Source organism: Nematolebias whitei, chromosome 21 (genome assembly GCF_014905685.2).
Source record: "Nematolebias whitei isolate Nwh7 chromosome 21, NemWhi1, whole genome shotgun sequence".
Taxonomy (NCBI): domain Eukaryota; kingdom Metazoa; phylum Chordata; class Actinopteri; order Cyprinodontiformes; family Rivulidae; genus Nematolebias; species Nematolebias whitei.
Window position 1 is genome coordinate 23,243,871 of NC_056518.1, and position 18,846 is coordinate 23,262,716.

Below are 18,846 nucleotides of genomic sequence, written 5' to 3' on the forward strand. Positions count from 1 at the left end.
ACAGCCATCAGTGTGCTAATGATCCATTGTTAGGCTGATGGTCCTTCTTGAGCATGTGATCAGCTGGTTTTGGTTGTCAGCAGCAAAACTGGTTGATCCACTCTGAGACGGTGCTATTTAAGAGACTGAGCTGAATACAGCTCCTCAGACTGAGGAAGTCTCTCGGATGAGAGACGAAACGTTTCTACATTTTTTGTTGATTTGCTTTGTTTTTTCTTGAATGTCCAGAGGACCAGATTTAACTTTTTTAGATTTTTCTACCTGGATTATTGAGCATGCATCAGGATCTTATGTTGTTGTTTTTTTTGCTTAACCTTTTGACTCTATAAATCTGACACTACAAACCCATATACAAATCCAGTCTTTTCCCTCATTACACTAAAATGTAACCTCTGCTGTCAATAATAGTTTAATTAGTTTTTGTTAGAAGCTAAACTGTACTCGAAATTTATCAATTAGTATACATTTGTGTAATTTTGACATTTTTATCATACTACAGATCCATCCAGTGTATTTCACTTAACAAATCCTATGAGTAAAGTTAGGTAATATTAATGATTTGAGTGTTTTTAGTATATTTCATAAATATTTGCTCGTTTCTCTGCAGGGAGCTGGAGACAGTTTTATCGGCGCGCTGGCCTTTTACATGGCTAACCATCCCATGATGCCTCTGGAGGAGATGGCACAAAGAGCCAATCAAGTAGCGGGACTGAGCGTGCACGTTGTCGGCACACAGACATCATTCCCATTTAAACAGGACCTACCTGCCAAACTGTTCTGTAATTAATTGCACAAATCCGTGTTAATGGACCAAGTCTGGACTGACCTGAACGGACTTAAAACTCAAGAGCAATATGAGCAAAATGGACAATAAAACACTTCTTCACTTGTAAAGAAAGTAGTTGACATAATTTATTGAATTACCCCAAGAGATTATGTCTCACAAATATATTTACCAATTTCAAAACAATTTTAATACATCAAGAAACGTGTTGTCTCCAAGAGATTTTTTTTTATGTTTCCAGTAAAGCATTAGTAAGACTTGTAGCTCAGTTTGCATCACGCTGAACTGTTGTGGTGTTGAAGAGCTGCAGATTTCAGAAGAAAGCCTCTCAGAGATGCTTTTTGACTGATGGCTTGTACAATCCGAGACAATAAAACTGTCTTTTCAAACTTTACACGTTGTCCATGTATATTTGAGCATTGTTAAATTGATCTGATCTTCTTCTTCTCAATGAATAAGACGTGTTTATTCACTGCAAAGACAAAAAAAACAGGAAAAAAATTTAATGGTCAAGAGATGAAGACATTATGTAGAAGGTTAATATATTATGCATTCACATTATTATTCATGCAGAAAATAGACATTAAATTGCAGTTTGTTTAACTGAACGAAAATATATGCATATATCAGAATTTTTAGATTTTGAAAAAAAAAAAAATAATAATAATTTGCCAAGCTCTTTCTGCCGCTTTCTCTCTCATGCATTTCCTGTGTTCTATCATTTCGCCATCTATCCTTGATGGATACTCCAAGAATCCCACGTAGCATCTGTATTTCTGTTCTTTCCAGTAGTTCCACTTCCTTTCTCTTTAAAGTCCATACCTCAGCTCCACAAAGCAAGACTGGACGCACCATCACCTTTTACACTTTCCCTTTAATATTATGAATCTGCATATTTTTGTCGCAAAGCACTCCTGTCAGCTCCTTCCATTTTTGCCACACCGCACCAATTCTGCGTTTAACGTCTTCCTCACACCTTCCTTTCACATTTATCACCAACCCCAGATACTTGAGCGTTTAACTTCAGTACATTTCCTCTATTATCAGTAATTAAGGTCTCGTTAGCTTTTGTGCATACCATGGTCTATGTTTTTGCTGCGTTTATTTTCAGATCTTTACTCTCAAGTTCCTGCTGCCACCGTCTGAAACTATCTTGGAGATTAACTTCAGAATCTCCAGCCACAACTAGGTCATCTGCAAACAACATATCCCACGGCACTTCTCTCCTAATAGGCTCAGTAACTGCGTCTGTCACAACAATAAACAACAGTGGGCTGAGACATGAACCCTGATGTTCTAAAGTATGAACTATCTGATTATATTTCAGAACAGAATCTTATATTCTTATCTCACTGTAATATCTTAAAAATGTTCTTCTGCAGCTTACGAGTATAAAAAGAATCCTGATTCTCTTTTGATTCCACAGCTTTACAATTAAAATGATGCAGACAAACTTGATTTACCAAATGATTATATTACTTCCTTATAAATAATGTAGCTGAAGTCTAGTGCTTTACAAGTATATTGTATATATTTCTGAAATTAGTAAGTAAAGGAAGCTAAAACCCTAAATTATTGTAACAGGCAGCATAAACTGAAGATGCTTCATAGATTATTCTTCATCTTTTAAACTGTACACCCCAACACACCCACTCCAATGTTTGGAAGGCAACAGTTCAAGACTATTAATGAAGTAAACAAATAATGTCATTTTTAAATAAGATAAGTGACATGAGCGTAATCACCATTTAGTACTAAAATGGTGTCCATGAAAATCGGTCTCTTACCACGCGGGTCATGTTTACGCAGAATCAGTTTTTCACTGAGACGCTTCCTCTTTGTGTTGAAACAGTATCCAGTCCCAGCAGCACTGACCATCTGCACCAGGATGTTCCTGATGGAAGGGAACAGTTAAAAAAAAAAAACATTAAGATCCAACACTGCAATGATTGAAGAATTAAACTCAAACATATCCAAAGGCTTCACTTACTTGGATTTTGCCTTAGCCACTGAAAAAGAACAGAGAACATGTCAATAAAATTAAAGCAAAAGACTTTTGGAGGGTTAGAAAAAAGGTTTTTACATAAATGAGTATTTTCATAGCAGTATTAATACTTAAGCATGCAGTAACAGTCAATGCATTACTCACATTGGGCCTGAATATATTTAAAACATATCAAAATGTCATGCAAACATTACTAAAAACGTTTGCTAATGACAGATTTCCGGGAAAAATGAGCAACAAAACTTGAACTACTTAACTGCAAGTTACATTTTCTATTAATCAACAAACATTAAACAACAACACGCCTGGAATATAACCTAAACTAGTTTAAAAATCAAACATGTGTACATGCCAGCAGGGCGACGGCACAAATATCTAATGCAGCTGACAAAAATAACCGGAAACATCGGGACTATGCTGCGCGCGCAGATGTCCGGTTAATCAGAAATATTTATTTAGTGACTTGAATACTTACAGTTCACGGCGGTGAGAAACATTTTTAGACTTTAAATTAGATTTTGTTAAACAAGAATACTGTAAGCGATAACAAGCGCAGGTCACATTGAAAATTTGTACATCCGGTGCAGATCAAGTACTTCCGGTTTGTCTTAAAGGCGCAGTACACAAATAGTTATTCATGTTTTGCGTTTACAGTAAAATGCTTTGTTTTTCTTGTCATCTTTAACAGCTGACTCAACCAATAAGCTTTCTGATGAGTTTTCAAAAACCTGGCTCCATAAGAGAAAAAATATATAAAAAAATAAATAAATAAATGGTTTAAGACTTTTGCATAGTGCTACAATTCATTCAACCTTTATGTTAATCCCATTGAGTCTTTTGGACTCGTTTACAAGAGAGACCTGATTTTAACAAAGAGCGGTGACAACAGTAGACAAAGACAACAGTAGACAATCATAAAAGAAAGCATACAAATTGAGAAAAACAAATGAAAGAAAGAAAAGAAAAAAACAGCTATGTTGTAAAGTGATGTAGAATACTAAATATTTCAAACAATATTTTAAATAAGAGAGGTTTTACCCAGTTATGTTTTACTCATTGGCAGCTTGTTTTATTACAGTTATAAAATCAGGCCATTAAAACACAGAGAAATGGTAACTGAAAAACAAATTACTTTTCTTCTTGTTACTGTACATACATTTTTACAATGTTTGCGATGGTAAATGTTGTTTGTTTTGAACTAGCAGGGCCTTTGAAAGGAAAGGCCGTCCATTATTTTTCTTTTGTGGCCAGTTATCCCAAGTGTCATACACAAAAGCCTCTCATGTCTGGAGCATTTTCTTTTGTATGCAGACATGATCTGCTTTTGTTGTAGGAAGGACAAAACACTACTGTTCTTATTGTTCTTCCTCTGAAATACAATAGCAGCTGTTAAAAGAACAAATTATAAGCATGTCTGACATGGATCTGACTGATAAAGCCTAAAATAATCTGAATAAATTTAAAATATTTTTTCCTATCACAAAGTCCGAAAATGTGGTGTATTCTAAGCCATTCATTCCACACCAGTCCAATCACTTTAACTTCAGTCAAATAAACAAAACATTCAAAGTCAGCATGGAAAATCTTAATGAGACTAGTTGTGGGTCACCACATCTGTAGCCTTGAGCAACTGACTCAGATTTAGTGAATGGGCTGTAAGGAAACAGACAAAGACAACGGAGTGTCCCGGACCTTCTGTGAAATAAGTTACAGTATTTTCAAAGGAAGATGAATGTCTCAGAAACTAACAATGTCACCATAGAAATCTCTTCAAGTTCTCACAATGAAGAAACTTGATACCCTTTTTATGGCTACAATGAAGTGATAGTGGAACCAGAGTCTTAACCTGCCAGAAAGAATTCAACTATGACTAATATAAATGTGGTGACATTTTCAAAGGGTATTGAAGGAACAAATGATACTTGAAACACTAGCTCAGACTGGGCTGTGAGACATTTTTGCTCACATTAAGATGATGTAAAGATGCACAGGAGGAAGCATTAACATAAGTCCTTAGTAATATTTTTACAGTTGCAAATTTTGAAGGTTGTGGCTTTGTGATGATTGATCTGCATGAAGTTATAAACCTCTACAATAAACCCTTACTTTCCAAACGTATACAACAAATCTGGCATTAATAGCCATTCCTGCTATGCCATTTGTCCTTTTTGGTGAATACTGGTTCAGCATTGTTTTCCTTTTTTTATTATTATTATTCTTTTTAGTTTGTTCATGTGTTATTTCTGCATACTTTGTGCTGTATATGTAGCCAAATATAGATCAAAATGTTCAGTTCATTCAGAAATATATGTGTTTGACTTTTTGGATTTTGTCAATTTAATACTTCAAAAATTATGTTTGTCATCCATCTTTAGCTTTTGCTCCCATTTTGCTAAATGTTGGCTTTTAGCTAGTCCCTTGCTAAGTAAAAAGCCAAAGTCTAACTTTTATCAAATATTCTGTTGTTTTTACCTTTTACCAATGTTTTAGCCTTTTGCTGGTTTTTTTTTTTTTCAGCTATGCTTTTAGCAAGATTTTAGCTACTTTTAGCTTTTGGCAAGAATTTTCCTATTTGTGTCTTTTAGAAGACATTTTGCTTCTTTTAGATTTTAGCTAGCATTTTGCTCCTTATAGCATTTAGCTAGTCAGTGTTATGCTTTTTTAGCTTCAGTAGTTTCACCTTTGTCAAAAAATCTGAACAGTCATTCAGCACTCACATTTAAAAATGTAATTTTTCTAACTCATTCATTGTGATCTTTGGCTTTCTTTTTTTTTCAACCTTGCAGGAAAATAACCTTAGAACATGATAGATGTCAGATTTATTTTCAGTTTCCAAATGTATAAAGCAACAAATAAATAGAATGTTCTGTTTGCAAATTATGTGACTTCATCTTATGAGGATGATGATGGAGTCCAAGAAGTGAAGCTGTTTTCAGAGAATATGAATGTTGGTATACGTTTCTGAGAAACAATTCTTAGACTCTACCTTGTATTAAAGTATTCTACCTTTGCTTCAATTGCCTTTATTTTGGATGAATTGTATTTTCTTTAAAGGTCATAAAGTTAAATGCAGTTTTTACATCATTGTAATTTCCTTCAATCTTTTGCTAATTCTCTTTCTGGGTACTTGATTCAGCTCTTTAGATTTCTAATTGAGGAATTCCTGGAAAAAGAATTATGACATTACTTTAACTGCAGCAGGGCTTTAATATTGGAGAGCTATTATAAAAGCAGGGGGTAGAATGTCTGCTCAATCACAGAGTGCACTTCAGGTACTAGTCAAACATCCAGTGTTTTTTTTATTTTTCAGACAAGAAGGGAAAAAAAAACCCAACACTTATGGGTTATTGTCTCTGCAGCTCTTCATTAAATAGGAAAATCCAGTGTGTGCAATACTCTGGATTACACAGAAACCAGAAGGAATGTGTGAGCAGGTAAATGAGGCTGAATGCAGCTGCATTAGTTGAACTTGGGGGGGTGAGATTCACATTAAAGCGGAAATGAACATGAATGTTATTGAACGGGCCGAGCAGCGCTGTAACCAGGCAGGGAGCAGCTGTCAGGATGTGTGTGGAGGAGCCTGCGTCACTGAGGGATAATTCTGAGAAGGAGGCTGAGACCTCAAGCTCCAGCATCGGCTCTCCTCCTCCACCACCCCACCCACTCAGCACTCTCCACTCCGGACGTTCACTCCCTCTTTCCGTCTCCCACTTTGGAGCTCAGATGCTCATCACTCTATCTCTCATCCTTTTCATTTAAGAACCGCCATGTCCCAGCTTCATCTTCATTTATTAGACACTTGAACTGTTCTTCTAACCTTAAGTGACAGGTTCTAGGGAACTTTATGGATTTTGTTATTATGTTTTAAGACGAGTGTAACCAAGCAAAATAAATCCAGTTTGGATTGTAAATATTTGTCTAAAATGACTAATTTCAGAACCACTTTTGAGCTTGAAAGCTGAGAGTTTAATTTAAAGCAGTAGTGACTTTTAGAGAAAGACAAGTTTTTTTTTCCAAAATCATAGGGTTGCTCAAATGTGACTTTGCATCTAAACAAAATAGAATAAATAAAAGTTTCACCTACAGTGATATAGTCATGTCACCATCATTAGCCTTTCCTAAAATGCTGAATTTGGATATTTTAGTCCCAATAAACCCTAAGTCCACATGTTTTTACATGGTCAGGGCTAATTGGCATACATATCATATAGGTTAGTTTTGTGACAGTGTTCCAACTAAATCATATCATGCCACCTGTGCTGCAAACCAAAGACTTCAGAATAAATAATAAGATGTAAACGTGAAACTGTGCAAAATCCATGATATACTATTCTAAATTTGTAAAAATTCAGGTTAGACTTTTTTTTCAGATAGTAAAATGTACTCTTTACATATTCCTTTTCTGAGTATTTGCTATAGTTTCTCTATCAGAAATCTCAGATTCTCTAAACTGGGCATTTCCCAACTGCTGTCTACAGCAGGTAAGACACTGACTGTACATGTGCCCCTTTAACATCCTTCAACGCAACAATTGCTGTGGGTTTCTCTCCACAGCTGACTCATTTACTTTGTACAATTGTATATTTTGAGTTAAATATTTTCAAGTTTAATCAGCATCAAAAGAACGTGCTGATGAAATGATTGCTTCTAATACTGAGTGCTTATTATATTAATTTCATGTTGCACCCCCACGGATTGAGAGACAAAACAAACAAGCTCCAACTTTCTGTCAAAACAAGTGTTTGCTGTTCATGTGCCCTACCAACCTGATCGCAGTAGGTGACTCGATGACTCATGCACAGACTCAGAGCACAACACTGTACACTGGTTCACAACTCCCCAGCTTGCGTCAGCACAATGTCCTGTTAGCCATGGTATAAAAGAGGGAGGGGTGAAAAACAAGAGATGATCTCATGAAGCGCATTTCCATCTTTTCTTACCATCACATTTTAATCTTCCTCTTTGGTTTTCAAGCAATTGAGCTGTAGTTCCACATAGGAGGACAGTGCTGCCTCCTCATGTGCATGATTATTAGAAAAACAAAAAACAAAAGTAGAAAATATTCAACCAATCTAATAGGGTTAAGATTTCTATTGTTTTTTTAATGCACAACCATGATGTTAATGATGAGTCAAGGCAAGGCCATTCACATTTCAACCTCTTATCATCTCAAACTCCAGTTGGATTAATTATTCCAGTTTGCTGCATGCAAAACAATCATTACTGTGAAGAAAATCAAAGATAACTGTGTCATGGCTACAATGGAATATGATGGTTTTAAAGTATCACATCCATCAGTACCGGTGATCAGATACAGTAGAAGCTTTAATCAGATCAGAGAAAGATGAGAGGGATCACATGTTTTAATCCTGGAAACGGCACGACATCCATTGCACCGCATGGTTGTGTTCCTGTGGAAATTGATTTTTATTTTTTATTTTTTGTAATAATGACAAATGGGAGGAAAAAAGTGTGTGACATGTGTATTCAATTCTGAAGTCTTGTTTCCAAAGGAGGGATGCTCTCTTTGGTTTAGGCAGAAGTCTTTACAAGACAATGACAAGTTTAAGTATTTTTGTGTCTTGATAGTTTGATGGAAGAGATGAACATATTTATATTTTTTTGTTATATTTTGTGTTCTGGATGCTGCTCCAAGGGGGGTGAAAAGGCAAAAGATTTGATAAACTGACCCATCTATGTTCCAACCCTCACTTACAGTCATGAAATTTGGTTCACAACCAAAAGAACAAGAATCTGGATACAAGTGTGTGAAATGTTTGGGTTCAGCCTTGAACTTATGTGTGAGAAGGTTTGACGTCCTGGAGGAGCTTGCAGACCTGCTGCTCCTCCACGTAGATGGGAGTCTGCTGAGGTGTTCTGATCTGACATCTGATTAGGATTACCTCTGGACGGTTCTCCAAGCATGTTCCACTGGAATACAGACCCAATACTCATCACTTAATTAAATTTCCTGTCTGGTTTGGGACTGACTTGGGATCACAAAGGAAGAGCTGGAATTTATTGAAAAGGAAAACATCTGGATTTCTTACCTAAACCTATTGTCTTCATGATTGAACCTCGGATAACTTGAACAAATGAATGATTGACACCTCTGCCTCTTTTGACCTCACCCATTTGTTGCCCTAAACAGCTAATCAGAGTGGTCTCCTCCCTCACCAACTGAACATATTCACTGCATGGATAACAACAATGATAAGAGCGACAAATAGTTATTGTCAGCTTGGTGATAAAGATAAAATGTTTGAGTACATCCGGCGTAAGCATCGCTATATATATATATATATATATATATATCAAGATAAGCAGAACTGACTACAACCAGATATTCCAAAATGTAAATTTTAAACAATTGTTTTGGAAAACAAACAGTTACAGAAATATAACCAAATAATAAATTGATCAAATCTCTCATTGTCAGTTCCTGTGACCCGTCTTTAAATCTGTTTTCACATTTATTTGTTTTTAATTATTACATATTTACATATAAATTGTACTTATCTGCTCACACAGTCTCATATTTGTGCTGCTGTTGTTCGGCGTATTGTTTTTGTACTATTAGTGCTTAGCGTATTCTTAGTTTAGCGTATTTCTTAGTTCATATCTTACAATAGCTCTTACTACTGTTTTTATTTTACAATTTATACTTTTGTTGGGTGTAACTGGGACCCTGTGTACACAATTTCGTTCCAGCATGTACTACATATGATGCAAATGACAAAGAAATCTTGACTTTAAATCATTTTATTCATTTCCAAATCCTATTATGCACTCATGGATTGAAACAGCATCCTTACACTGCGCCACACAGGCTCGGTAATTATTCTGGCACAGTAAAAGCCCGATGGAGCAAAGGTTTGTGTGTCAGCAGATCTATGAGGAGTAGTAACCCAGACAGCTCAGTCATCCTTGGTGGTCCCAGAATCAGCACCATGGAGAACTGTGATGACACACTGTAGAGCAGAATGTTGTAATGGATTTAACCATTTGGGCCAATTCGCCTTGCTGTGAGTCACACACCTGCCTGCAGACACATGAAGTCACAACCATTTGAGTCCCTGCTGTGAACTAGAATCTCGGGAGAAAAATGCTGACCTGTCTGGGAAAACAAAATGGGCTTACACAAAATGTTGATTGAGGTTTTATTGAGAGGGTCCCCATTCATGGCAGCAGTTTCTTGTGGCAAAATCCTTTTTTTTTTGACAGCAAGAGTAAAGAAAATAAAACCAAAGAAAAGCTTTAAAGTTTATGAGGATCTCAGAGAGGCTAAATGATTCAGAACAAAGTTTTTTTTTCCACAAACCTAACCACATGTTTCTTGTTGTAATCATGTATAGATGTAGTGTCTGCATGTGACATTCAATCATTAATTTTTGAACAGCGACGCTGTTCCAGTAAACGCTGCAGCTCACACTTTGGCCCAATGTTGGCTGTCTCCAGAGCGTGTGAAGCATCTTGTCTGTGTCTGTATATCTTTACCCAACTGTCCAGAAGCATTGAGAGAAACATGGGAAATCTCTCCCAGGAGGTTTTTTCCCTCCTTCAGTGCTGACCCAGATTTCACCACTCCCCGAACATGTAATTTCTTGTTTACATAAAAAAATGCTTTGTTTTGATGTAAATTCACTAAGCACAGTTCACATCGGAACATCCTGTATTAATAACGTCCCATGTGCTGTTCCTAAAGCGCAGCTAATTTTGTTTTTTTATTGCCATAATTTTTCAACCAGCTTCTCTGACATGTTGCAGAAAGTCATCAACAAGAGCTGGCAAAGGCAAAAACAAACAGCAGATTTGTCTCTCCACTTGCGTAAATGGAAGCAATTGAGTCATTTATGATGTCACAAACTGATGCGCATCAGGTTGCTACGGTTACACCAATCTCAGGATAATGAAGTCGTCAGATTGGATATCCACATGGGAAGCAGTTTGGGGAAGGTGGACCTATGATCTGAAATGTTGTATCTTAATACAAAGAAAAATCCATTTAAAAAAGTGGAATGTCATTAAAATGATCGACCTACTTGAGATGATTAACCTTTAGGAAGCACTTTAGACCACTTTAAACATTCAGAGCCATTGGGAATACATTTTTCCCAAGCATCACACTAAAGGTCTTGCGTGGATTTTCATGTGCTGGTTAATTAATTCTTGTTGATTTTGATGTATTTTTGCTTGGGGTTATATAGCATTCAGTGTTTCCCCTAGTTAGCTTGCCATGGCGGGGTGCTCATCTCATCCACGATTTTTGCTGATGGGGGGGGACGGGGGACGGAGACATGTCTGAGAGAAGCTTGTACTAACAGTTTTTGAGCGGAGGTGGGGGGCGTTCAACATGAGGGAAGAGGCAATATGAGTGCTGCCTTGGGTTTTTTAGCTAGAGAGCTTGTATTTTGCACTGCTACCTTAGTGATGTCAGTGCCGGGTGGGGTGGGAGGGGTAAGTTCAGTTTGGTAGGCGGGGTGCTCAGTTCTGTTGACGGGGTGAGGCACCCCGCCTGTATAATGGTAGGGGAAACACTGGCATTACTTTTCTCTTATTCTCTTAGCCTATTTTCTGTTTGGGTTCAGTTAGAACGAGCTTTTTTTATTTTTAAAGTTGACAACCGAGTTAAATTATCCAGAAGTTTTGGTGTAGCATCTTTAACAAGATCTGGTCAGTTCTAAAGACATGCATGATAGGCTGCCTTCAGGTCTCGTTTGCAAAAAAAAAGATATGTGATTTCAATGGGAGGTGTCTGCTTAAATAAAGGGTAATAAATAATTATCCGAAATGCAAAGTCAATATGTTTTTAGGTTTTCTTTCCCATTTTTTTAAATTTATCTTTCATATCCTATTTCTTTGGGATGGATGGATGGATGGATGGATGGATGGATGGATGGATGGATGGATGGATGGATGGATGGATGGATGGATGGATGGATGGATGGATGGATGGATGGATGGATGGATGGATGGATGGATGGATGGATGGATGGATGGATGGATTATAAATGACTAACTTCAGGACTGTGATTGTGAGCAGCAACAATAAGCATCTGGTGAAAATGTTACATTTTGATCCTTTTATTTTGTAAAATAAATGTTAAATGATCCACATGTTTTAGCACTTTTGTAACCTCTCCAGCTTTTGCAAAGCACATTATGGGATTTATTATACACCTGCTCATACAGTGCTTTCAATTACTTTTTTTTTTAACATACTATACAGAGTCAGAGTCAAAGTTTCTTTATTTGTCATACACACCACATGTGGTGGAACGAGATTTTGTATGCAAGGTCCCAGTTACGTCCAACAATAAAATGTAAAAGAAAAACAGTAGTAAGATCTAAGATATGAACTAAGAAAAACATCAACTAAATAATACACTGAGCGCTAATAGCAAAAAGACATTACATCTTGTGCTATATACAGCCCTTTTTTTAATTTTTGCTCCAACACCTATGAGGATATTGTTGCATACCCATGTATTTTGTATGAGGAGACTTCAGCACGTTACAGGGACTGGTTATTCAAAAGCAATACAATTTCAGTTTCTGTGGTTTTAATGACCTGACTTGTGATTCTTTTGATTTTTTTAAACAATATTTGTCACCTGCCTGTGTCTGAATAGTATGTGTCCTCATCTACAACATATTCAGTCATCCTCGTGCAGGAGGGTGAGGTCTCTCAACATCCTGAAGTGTCTTTCAGACAAGACATCAGCTCAGACAGTTTAACATAAGACAAGAAATGTGACATGAGAGGAGTGTGTTGTTTCACTCAAAAAACTTTACTTAAGTCAGTGTGTTGTCTGTAAAAGCTACATTATGATGGATATTTATAGTTCAGTTCAAACTTAAAAAAAAACATTAAAATTTTGACTTTCTTGTCAGCATTTGTTACTTTTAGGGATCACTGGTTTAGTTTTATATTCTTAGAATGCACTGATAGTTTAAAGCAACTCCTGTGTGAATATTATTGTGTTTGATTATCAGAGAAGTGTATAAATAGTCTGAATGTATAAGACATATAAAACCCAAAAGGGGTAATCAATTGGTCAATACATGACACTGGCTTCTATTTATAGGCCCGCACTAACGTGCACCTGATAGAGTGATGACCACTGTGTTGTCAGGAGTAATGTTATAAAACAGACAGCCAGTGTGTTCTCCTCCCATCTGTTCTCCTCCTCTGTCTCTATTTCTCTGTGTTCCATGACGCAAAGCCTGAGTGGGAGTGGACAAACCTTCTGCTCCCCAAGAGGACTGAGTGGGCCGCCACCATCCGCTGTGTACGCAGCAATGGAGGCAGAGATGGAGATTTTGTTTATGGCAGAGGATGGGGAGGAGAGGCAGGGGAAGGCTTTTGAACAAAAAGTGAAAGAGACAGTGGTAGATACAGGAAAGCAACTAATGGGGATGAATGGGGGAGACAGGAAAAGAGAGAGTGAATGATAGTGCTTTTTTAAGGGAGGAAGGAGAGGGTGAAGGAGACATAGACGAGTGAGGAAAGAGCCTGATAATGAGGCGATAAGGGCAGGAAGCAGGCAGAAAACACAAACCATAAAAAGGAAGAGAGGGCTGTTCATAAAGAGAATCAGAAGCTTAAATTATCTGTAGCTCGGAAATGATTCAGAGAATAAATGTCATTCAAATATGTGTCTGGAGCAGTTTGTTGTAATGTCCAGGCAAGTGATAAATGTTGCAAATAAGTAAATAAAAACACCTCTTAGAATAAATTCTCAGGTAATGACTCAGCTGAGTCTAAACCTACAGAGGTCTGCTTTCATCAGCTGAAGTGGCAAAGCAGTGCATGCTTTGATTCAAGAGAACAATTTGATTCCTGAGTAGAATATCTATTAGTTAATGATGTTTAGGTGTTTGTGTGTTGGACTACTTTAAGACTGTAGTTTTAGTTGAAGTTTTACCCAAGTTTGTAAAACAACACGCTCGCAAAACTTACTGTAGAACACAAAAACATAGAAACCAAAAAGCTGAGTAACCATTTAAAACACTTCTTTTTTTTTTTTTTGAAAATGACTGGAAACATTTAGGCTTTCTGCCTTTTCTGGACTGTTTGGTGAACATGGAAAGAGATGGACGTCTCAACATTGAAGTTGACAGGAAGCATATTCACACAGATCTGAACCTTCTGTTTGACTCTCACCACCCACTAGAACACAAACTTTCTGTCATTAGAACTTTATACCACCATGCTGAACATGTCCTCAAAGACAGAAGAGAAGGAAAAGGAAGAGAAACGCATCAAAAGAAGCTCTCCAGACCTGTGGATATCCTAACTGAGCCTCTGTCAAATAAGCAAACACATCCAAAAAACATGTTGCAGAACAACAGGCAGAAGAGCAAACGCAAAAACATTGTCATCCCAAATGTTTTTGGAGTATGCGAAAAACTCACAAGGATTTTCTCCAAACAAAACACCAAAACGGCAAATAGTTCCAGTCTAATCTGCACGTGAATCTAAACACAAAGCCAGGCCTCTGCAGTTCTGTAAAGCTTGGAACTCCACACACTCCAGACATTTTAGAATTGATAAAGGGGGGGGAAGGAATACTTGTGGGACCTTCTGGATCCCATTGGCACGTTTTCCACCATGGAATCTGAGTTAGGGGACTTTAGAGTTGGTCCGTTTATAACTGGCGCTGAGGTTTCTGATTTACAGTAGTTAAAAAGCTCCATAGTGGCAGGGCTCTGGGATTGATGAGATCTGCCCTGATTTCCTTAAGAGCCTGGATGCTGTGGGGCTGTCTTGGTTGAAAAGCCTTTGCAACATTCCATAGACATTGTGGGTAGTGCCACTGGATTAGCAGACTGAGGTGGTGTGGTTCTTCTCTTCAAAAAGGGGAACCATAGGGTGTGCTCCATTTATAGAGGCATCACTCTCCTTAGCCTCTTGGTAAAATCTATTCAGGGGTACTAGAGAAGCGAGTCCAATCATTGGTCGAACCTCAAATCCAGGTGGAACAATGCAGGTTCCATCCTGGCCGTAGAACACTGGACCAGCTCTTAACCCTCACAACAATCCTTGAGGGATCATGAGAGTTTGCCCATCCAGTCTACGTGTGTTGTATGGACTTGGAGAAGGCTTTAGACATTTTGAAAAAACGTTAAATACAAAAACAACTGGACTTTATTTGTAACAGAAGACGTTTCGCTCCTCATTCGAGGAGTCTTCTCAGTTCAAAGAGCAGTGAGTGTGGGGTTCAGGTTATAAGGCTGAGATAAGATACACATATATATGTAGATTGACAAATCACACCTCACACCTTAACAGTAGGGGTTTCTTGCTTTAGACATCGTTCCTCGGTGTACGTTGTGGAGGATGCTCCACAGTATTGAATTGGGGGGCCTGTTGCTATGAGCTCTTCAGTCCCTTTACAAACGGTGCGAGAGTTTGGTTCACATTGCCGACAGTAAGTCGGACCCCATCAGAGTGGGAGTTGGACTCCACCGGGGCACCAATTCTGTTCATAATTTTCATGGACAAAATTTCTTGGTGCAGCCAGGGGGCAGAGGGAGTCCAGTTCAGTGACCTCGGGATTCCATCTCTGCTAACTGCGGATGATGTGGTCTTGTTGGCGTCTTTGTAATGTGATCTTCATGTCTCATTGGAGTGGTTTGCAGCTGAGTATGAAGCACCTGGGATGAAGATCAGCACCTCCATATCTGAGGCCATGGTCCTCAGTCAGAAAAGTGTGGATTGCTCTCCTCGGGTCGAGGACGAGGTTCTGCCTCAAACGGAGAAGTTCAAATATCTTGGGGTTTTGTTCACACAAAACAAAGGAAGAATGGAGCATGAGATTTACATATGGATTGATGCAGTGTCTGCTGTATTGTGGATTATGTGCCAGTCCATTGGGGTAAAGAGTGAGCTGAGCTGTAATGCAAAGCTCTTCGTTTACTGGTTGGTCTACTTTCACTTGTGTCCATAAACTCTGAATAGTGACTGAAAGAACGAGATTGCAGATGGTTGAAATGAGCTTCCTCCACATGGTAGCTGGACTTTCCCTTAGAGAGATAGAGTGAGAAGTTCAGTTATCTGGAAGATACTCAGAGTAGAACCTCTGCTCATCCACATCGAGAGGAGCCAGTTGAGGTAGTTTGGACATATGGTAAGGATGCTCCCTGGGTACCTCCTTAGTGAGGTGCTTCGAGCATGTCCAACTGGGAGGAGACACCGGGAAAAACCCAGGACATGCTGGAGAGACTGTCTCTTGGCTGGCCTGGGAATACCTTGGAATCCTCCAAGAGCTGGAAGAGGTAGATGTGGAAAGAGATGTCTGGTCCTCCCTGCTCAAGCTGCTGACACCACGACACAAGTTCGGAAAAGCAGAAAATAATGGATGGATGGATGGATGGATGGATAAAGCCTCCCAGTTGGGAAGCAAAACATCTTCAGCTTCATAATGGAAGTTCAATTGTTTTTTTTTAGTCCTATTTTTTATGTTTTAATTTTTTCTAAATGAATGTATAATTTTAAAGTCTACCAGATCAGTTTGTTTTATCGTCAATGTTTATTACCAGTTTAATTCTACATGAACACAAATCAATGATCCTCACAGTGAACTCTGTCTATTTTCTGATGCCTCCTCTTCCTCCTGCTGCTTACTTTAGTAACTCACCCCCCGCCCCTCTCATGATCCATTGATGGCCATTTTACAATATGGCCTAATGCAGTTCTGATGTAACAAGTGACACCTTCTGTTTCCATGCTTCCGGTCGCTAGGCAACCTCAGCAATTATGCCACTGCCAAGAGAGGGAAAGAGAGGAAGTAGCACCCCAAGGCCCCCTGCCTTTGTTAATCTTGGCCGTGGCCGGTTTGGCTTCATCCGTCATCTAAGTGCAGTGCTTTCATACCAGGCTGGTGACGAGGGCCGCCTCAGCATGCTGCGCTTCCTACCGCTCTCATTAAATCACTTCTCTTTCCTACACTACAGTTGTCTGGTGAGGACAACCACGAGGAGCTCAAAGCCTGCACTGAAACTCTCTGCTGCCCTCTTTAGTTCTCTGGAGCTCGAAACGGACATCTTTGATTCAATGAATAAAGAAGTAATAACCTTTCCTTTTTGGAGTTCTCTTTAAACACTGATTACAAAGTGCTTCACAGCTTGGTGCAAAATACAATTAAGACAACTAGGCAAAAACTACTTTCTGCAAGTGGAGTCTACTTTTTACTCCATGTTTTTATAGTTTGAATGGATCGGATCTGTGGCATTTTTAATTTTAAAGTGTTCAAAAAGGATTTATGCACATGATTGTGCATTATCAGGTGCGTTGTGGAAGCCATACCTCTCCAAGGTTAGAACATTTGATTTAAAAAATATGTTATTTGAAATGTAAACAATTCCTTTCTCTGTAAAAGACATGAGTGTCGCATCCAAGAAGTCATGATAGCCCTAATTTAGAAAATTAAAAAGCAGCATCAATGCAGGAAATCAAACAACTAAACTCCAAAAGGTCCTTATGCATGCTCAATAACCCACATAGATAAATCTAGATCCTCTGGATGGATTCTTCTTTGTTGAAACAATTCATATTTTATCAAAAAAAAACAAAACTTCAGGCTGAGGAGTTGCAAACAAATTCAGTCTTATAAGCAGCACCTTCTAGTAGTGGATCAACCATTTTACTGGTGACAGCCATAGTTGTTCATGTCAACGTTCAAAAAAGAAGAATCCATCCACAGGACCTGATTCAACCTTGTTAGATAAAGTCCAAAAACTAAACTAGGCAGAAGACTAAAACAAGACTACAAAAAAAAAAGAAAAGAATCAGAATCTATGAGCCATAATTAGAGGATCTGAACCATGAAAACCCAGCAGTGTGTCGTGGAGGTGTGATCAGGGAAGTGGATGCAGGTGAGTTAGTGTGAAAGAGAGAAAAGGTGGTGGCATGGCAATTTAAATGCTCCGAGGACAGCCAGAGTGAAGCCAGAAAAAACAGCAAACCAGAGGCAAGAGTCAAACTTTAATAAATGCAATCTAAACTTAAAAATAAGGTGAATGTGAATGAAGACTGAAGCGCAAAATAATAAACCTGCCAAAGCTAAAAGTGAATTTAACCAGTAGTTTGAAAATGACATAAAACATGGCTGAAGAAGTTTGCATTTTAATCATATTTTAAATAAACTCACTCATTATGTGGGACTTTTTGTCAAAATGGATCAGATTTATTTAGGTGTTTGTCTAAAACCCTCAATGCTGCAGTCAGTAGCAGAAACATGAGTGTCTTTTCACGACACATTAAAAGTCTACAAGTTTAGCTCTGCTTACGTGGCTTTGATAGACTGGAGATTTTTATTAACTATTTTTTTTTTATATAACTTTCCTTTAACTCTACTTCTCATTTTAACAACACATTCCTTATTAGGCCACAAACTGTGAAATTATCTAGCTTCTTTTGTAAGTCCCACATATTTTATGTGAAATAACCACTTTGAGGAGCCGTATGTGCCACAAAGTTAAAAAAAAAGGATAATCATAGTAGAAAAAAAATTACATGTAGGTAATGTGACCCTCAACTTGTGCTGTCAGGCCACCATCACCATGAACTGGTAAACACACAAACATCCAGAGTGTTTTGCAGTTGGGCAGCTTCTTCTTCTCATTCTTCTTTCAGCTTTTACCTCTTCAGGTGTCGTCACAGCGAGTCGTCCTCCTCCATCTCACTCCGTCCTCACTCCAACTACCTCCATGTCCTCTCTAACTTCATCTCCTCTTTGTTTTTCTCCTGGCAGCTGCATTTCTAACATCCTTCTATCAATATACCCACTGTCCCTCCTCTGGACATGTCCAAATCATCTCAGTCTGGTCTCTCTGACTTTATCTCCCAGTTGTTCAACCTGTGCTGTACCTCTGATGATCTCATTCCTAATCTGATCCATCCTTGTCACTCCTAAGAAGAACCTCAACATCTTCATTTCTTCTACTTTCTGTTCTGTCTTCTGTCTTTTTGTCCATGTCTCTGTCTCCAGACCATACAACATAGCTGGTTTCATCACTGTCTTGTAAACTTTTGCTTTGACCTTTGCCGACA

The 18,846-nt window shown here is 38.2% G+C and overlaps 2 protein-coding genes across 2 annotated transcripts in view; one reads left to right on the forward strand and one right to left on the reverse strand.

Annotated features, from left to right (window-relative positions):
• The window catches only part of rbks (ribokinase), a 35,505-nt gene extending 34,580 nt beyond the window's left edge, over positions 1 to 925 (forward strand). The window contains exon 9 of the mRNA XM_037695481.1: positions 608 to 925. Within this exon, the coding sequence (XP_037551409.1) occupies positions 608 to 787 (180 nt within the window). The 3' untranslated portion in view covers positions 788 to 925. The remainder of the gene's footprint in view (positions 1 to 607) is intronic.
• On the reverse strand, positions 911 to 3,392 carry mrpl33 (mitochondrial ribosomal protein L33). The gene is made up of 4 exons (XM_037695482.1): positions 3,265 to 3,392; positions 2,775 to 2,793; positions 2,572 to 2,678; positions 911 to 1,256 (listed from the first exon to the last, which is right to left on the reverse strand). Exons 1-4 carry the CDS (start codon positions 3,284 to 3,286, stop codon positions 1,207 to 1,209), a joined length of 198 nt encoding a protein of 65 aa, XP_037551410.1. The 5' UTR covers positions 3,287 to 3,392; the 3' UTR covers positions 911 to 1,206.
• Between the last annotated feature and the right edge of the window lie 15,454 nt (positions 3,393 to 18,846).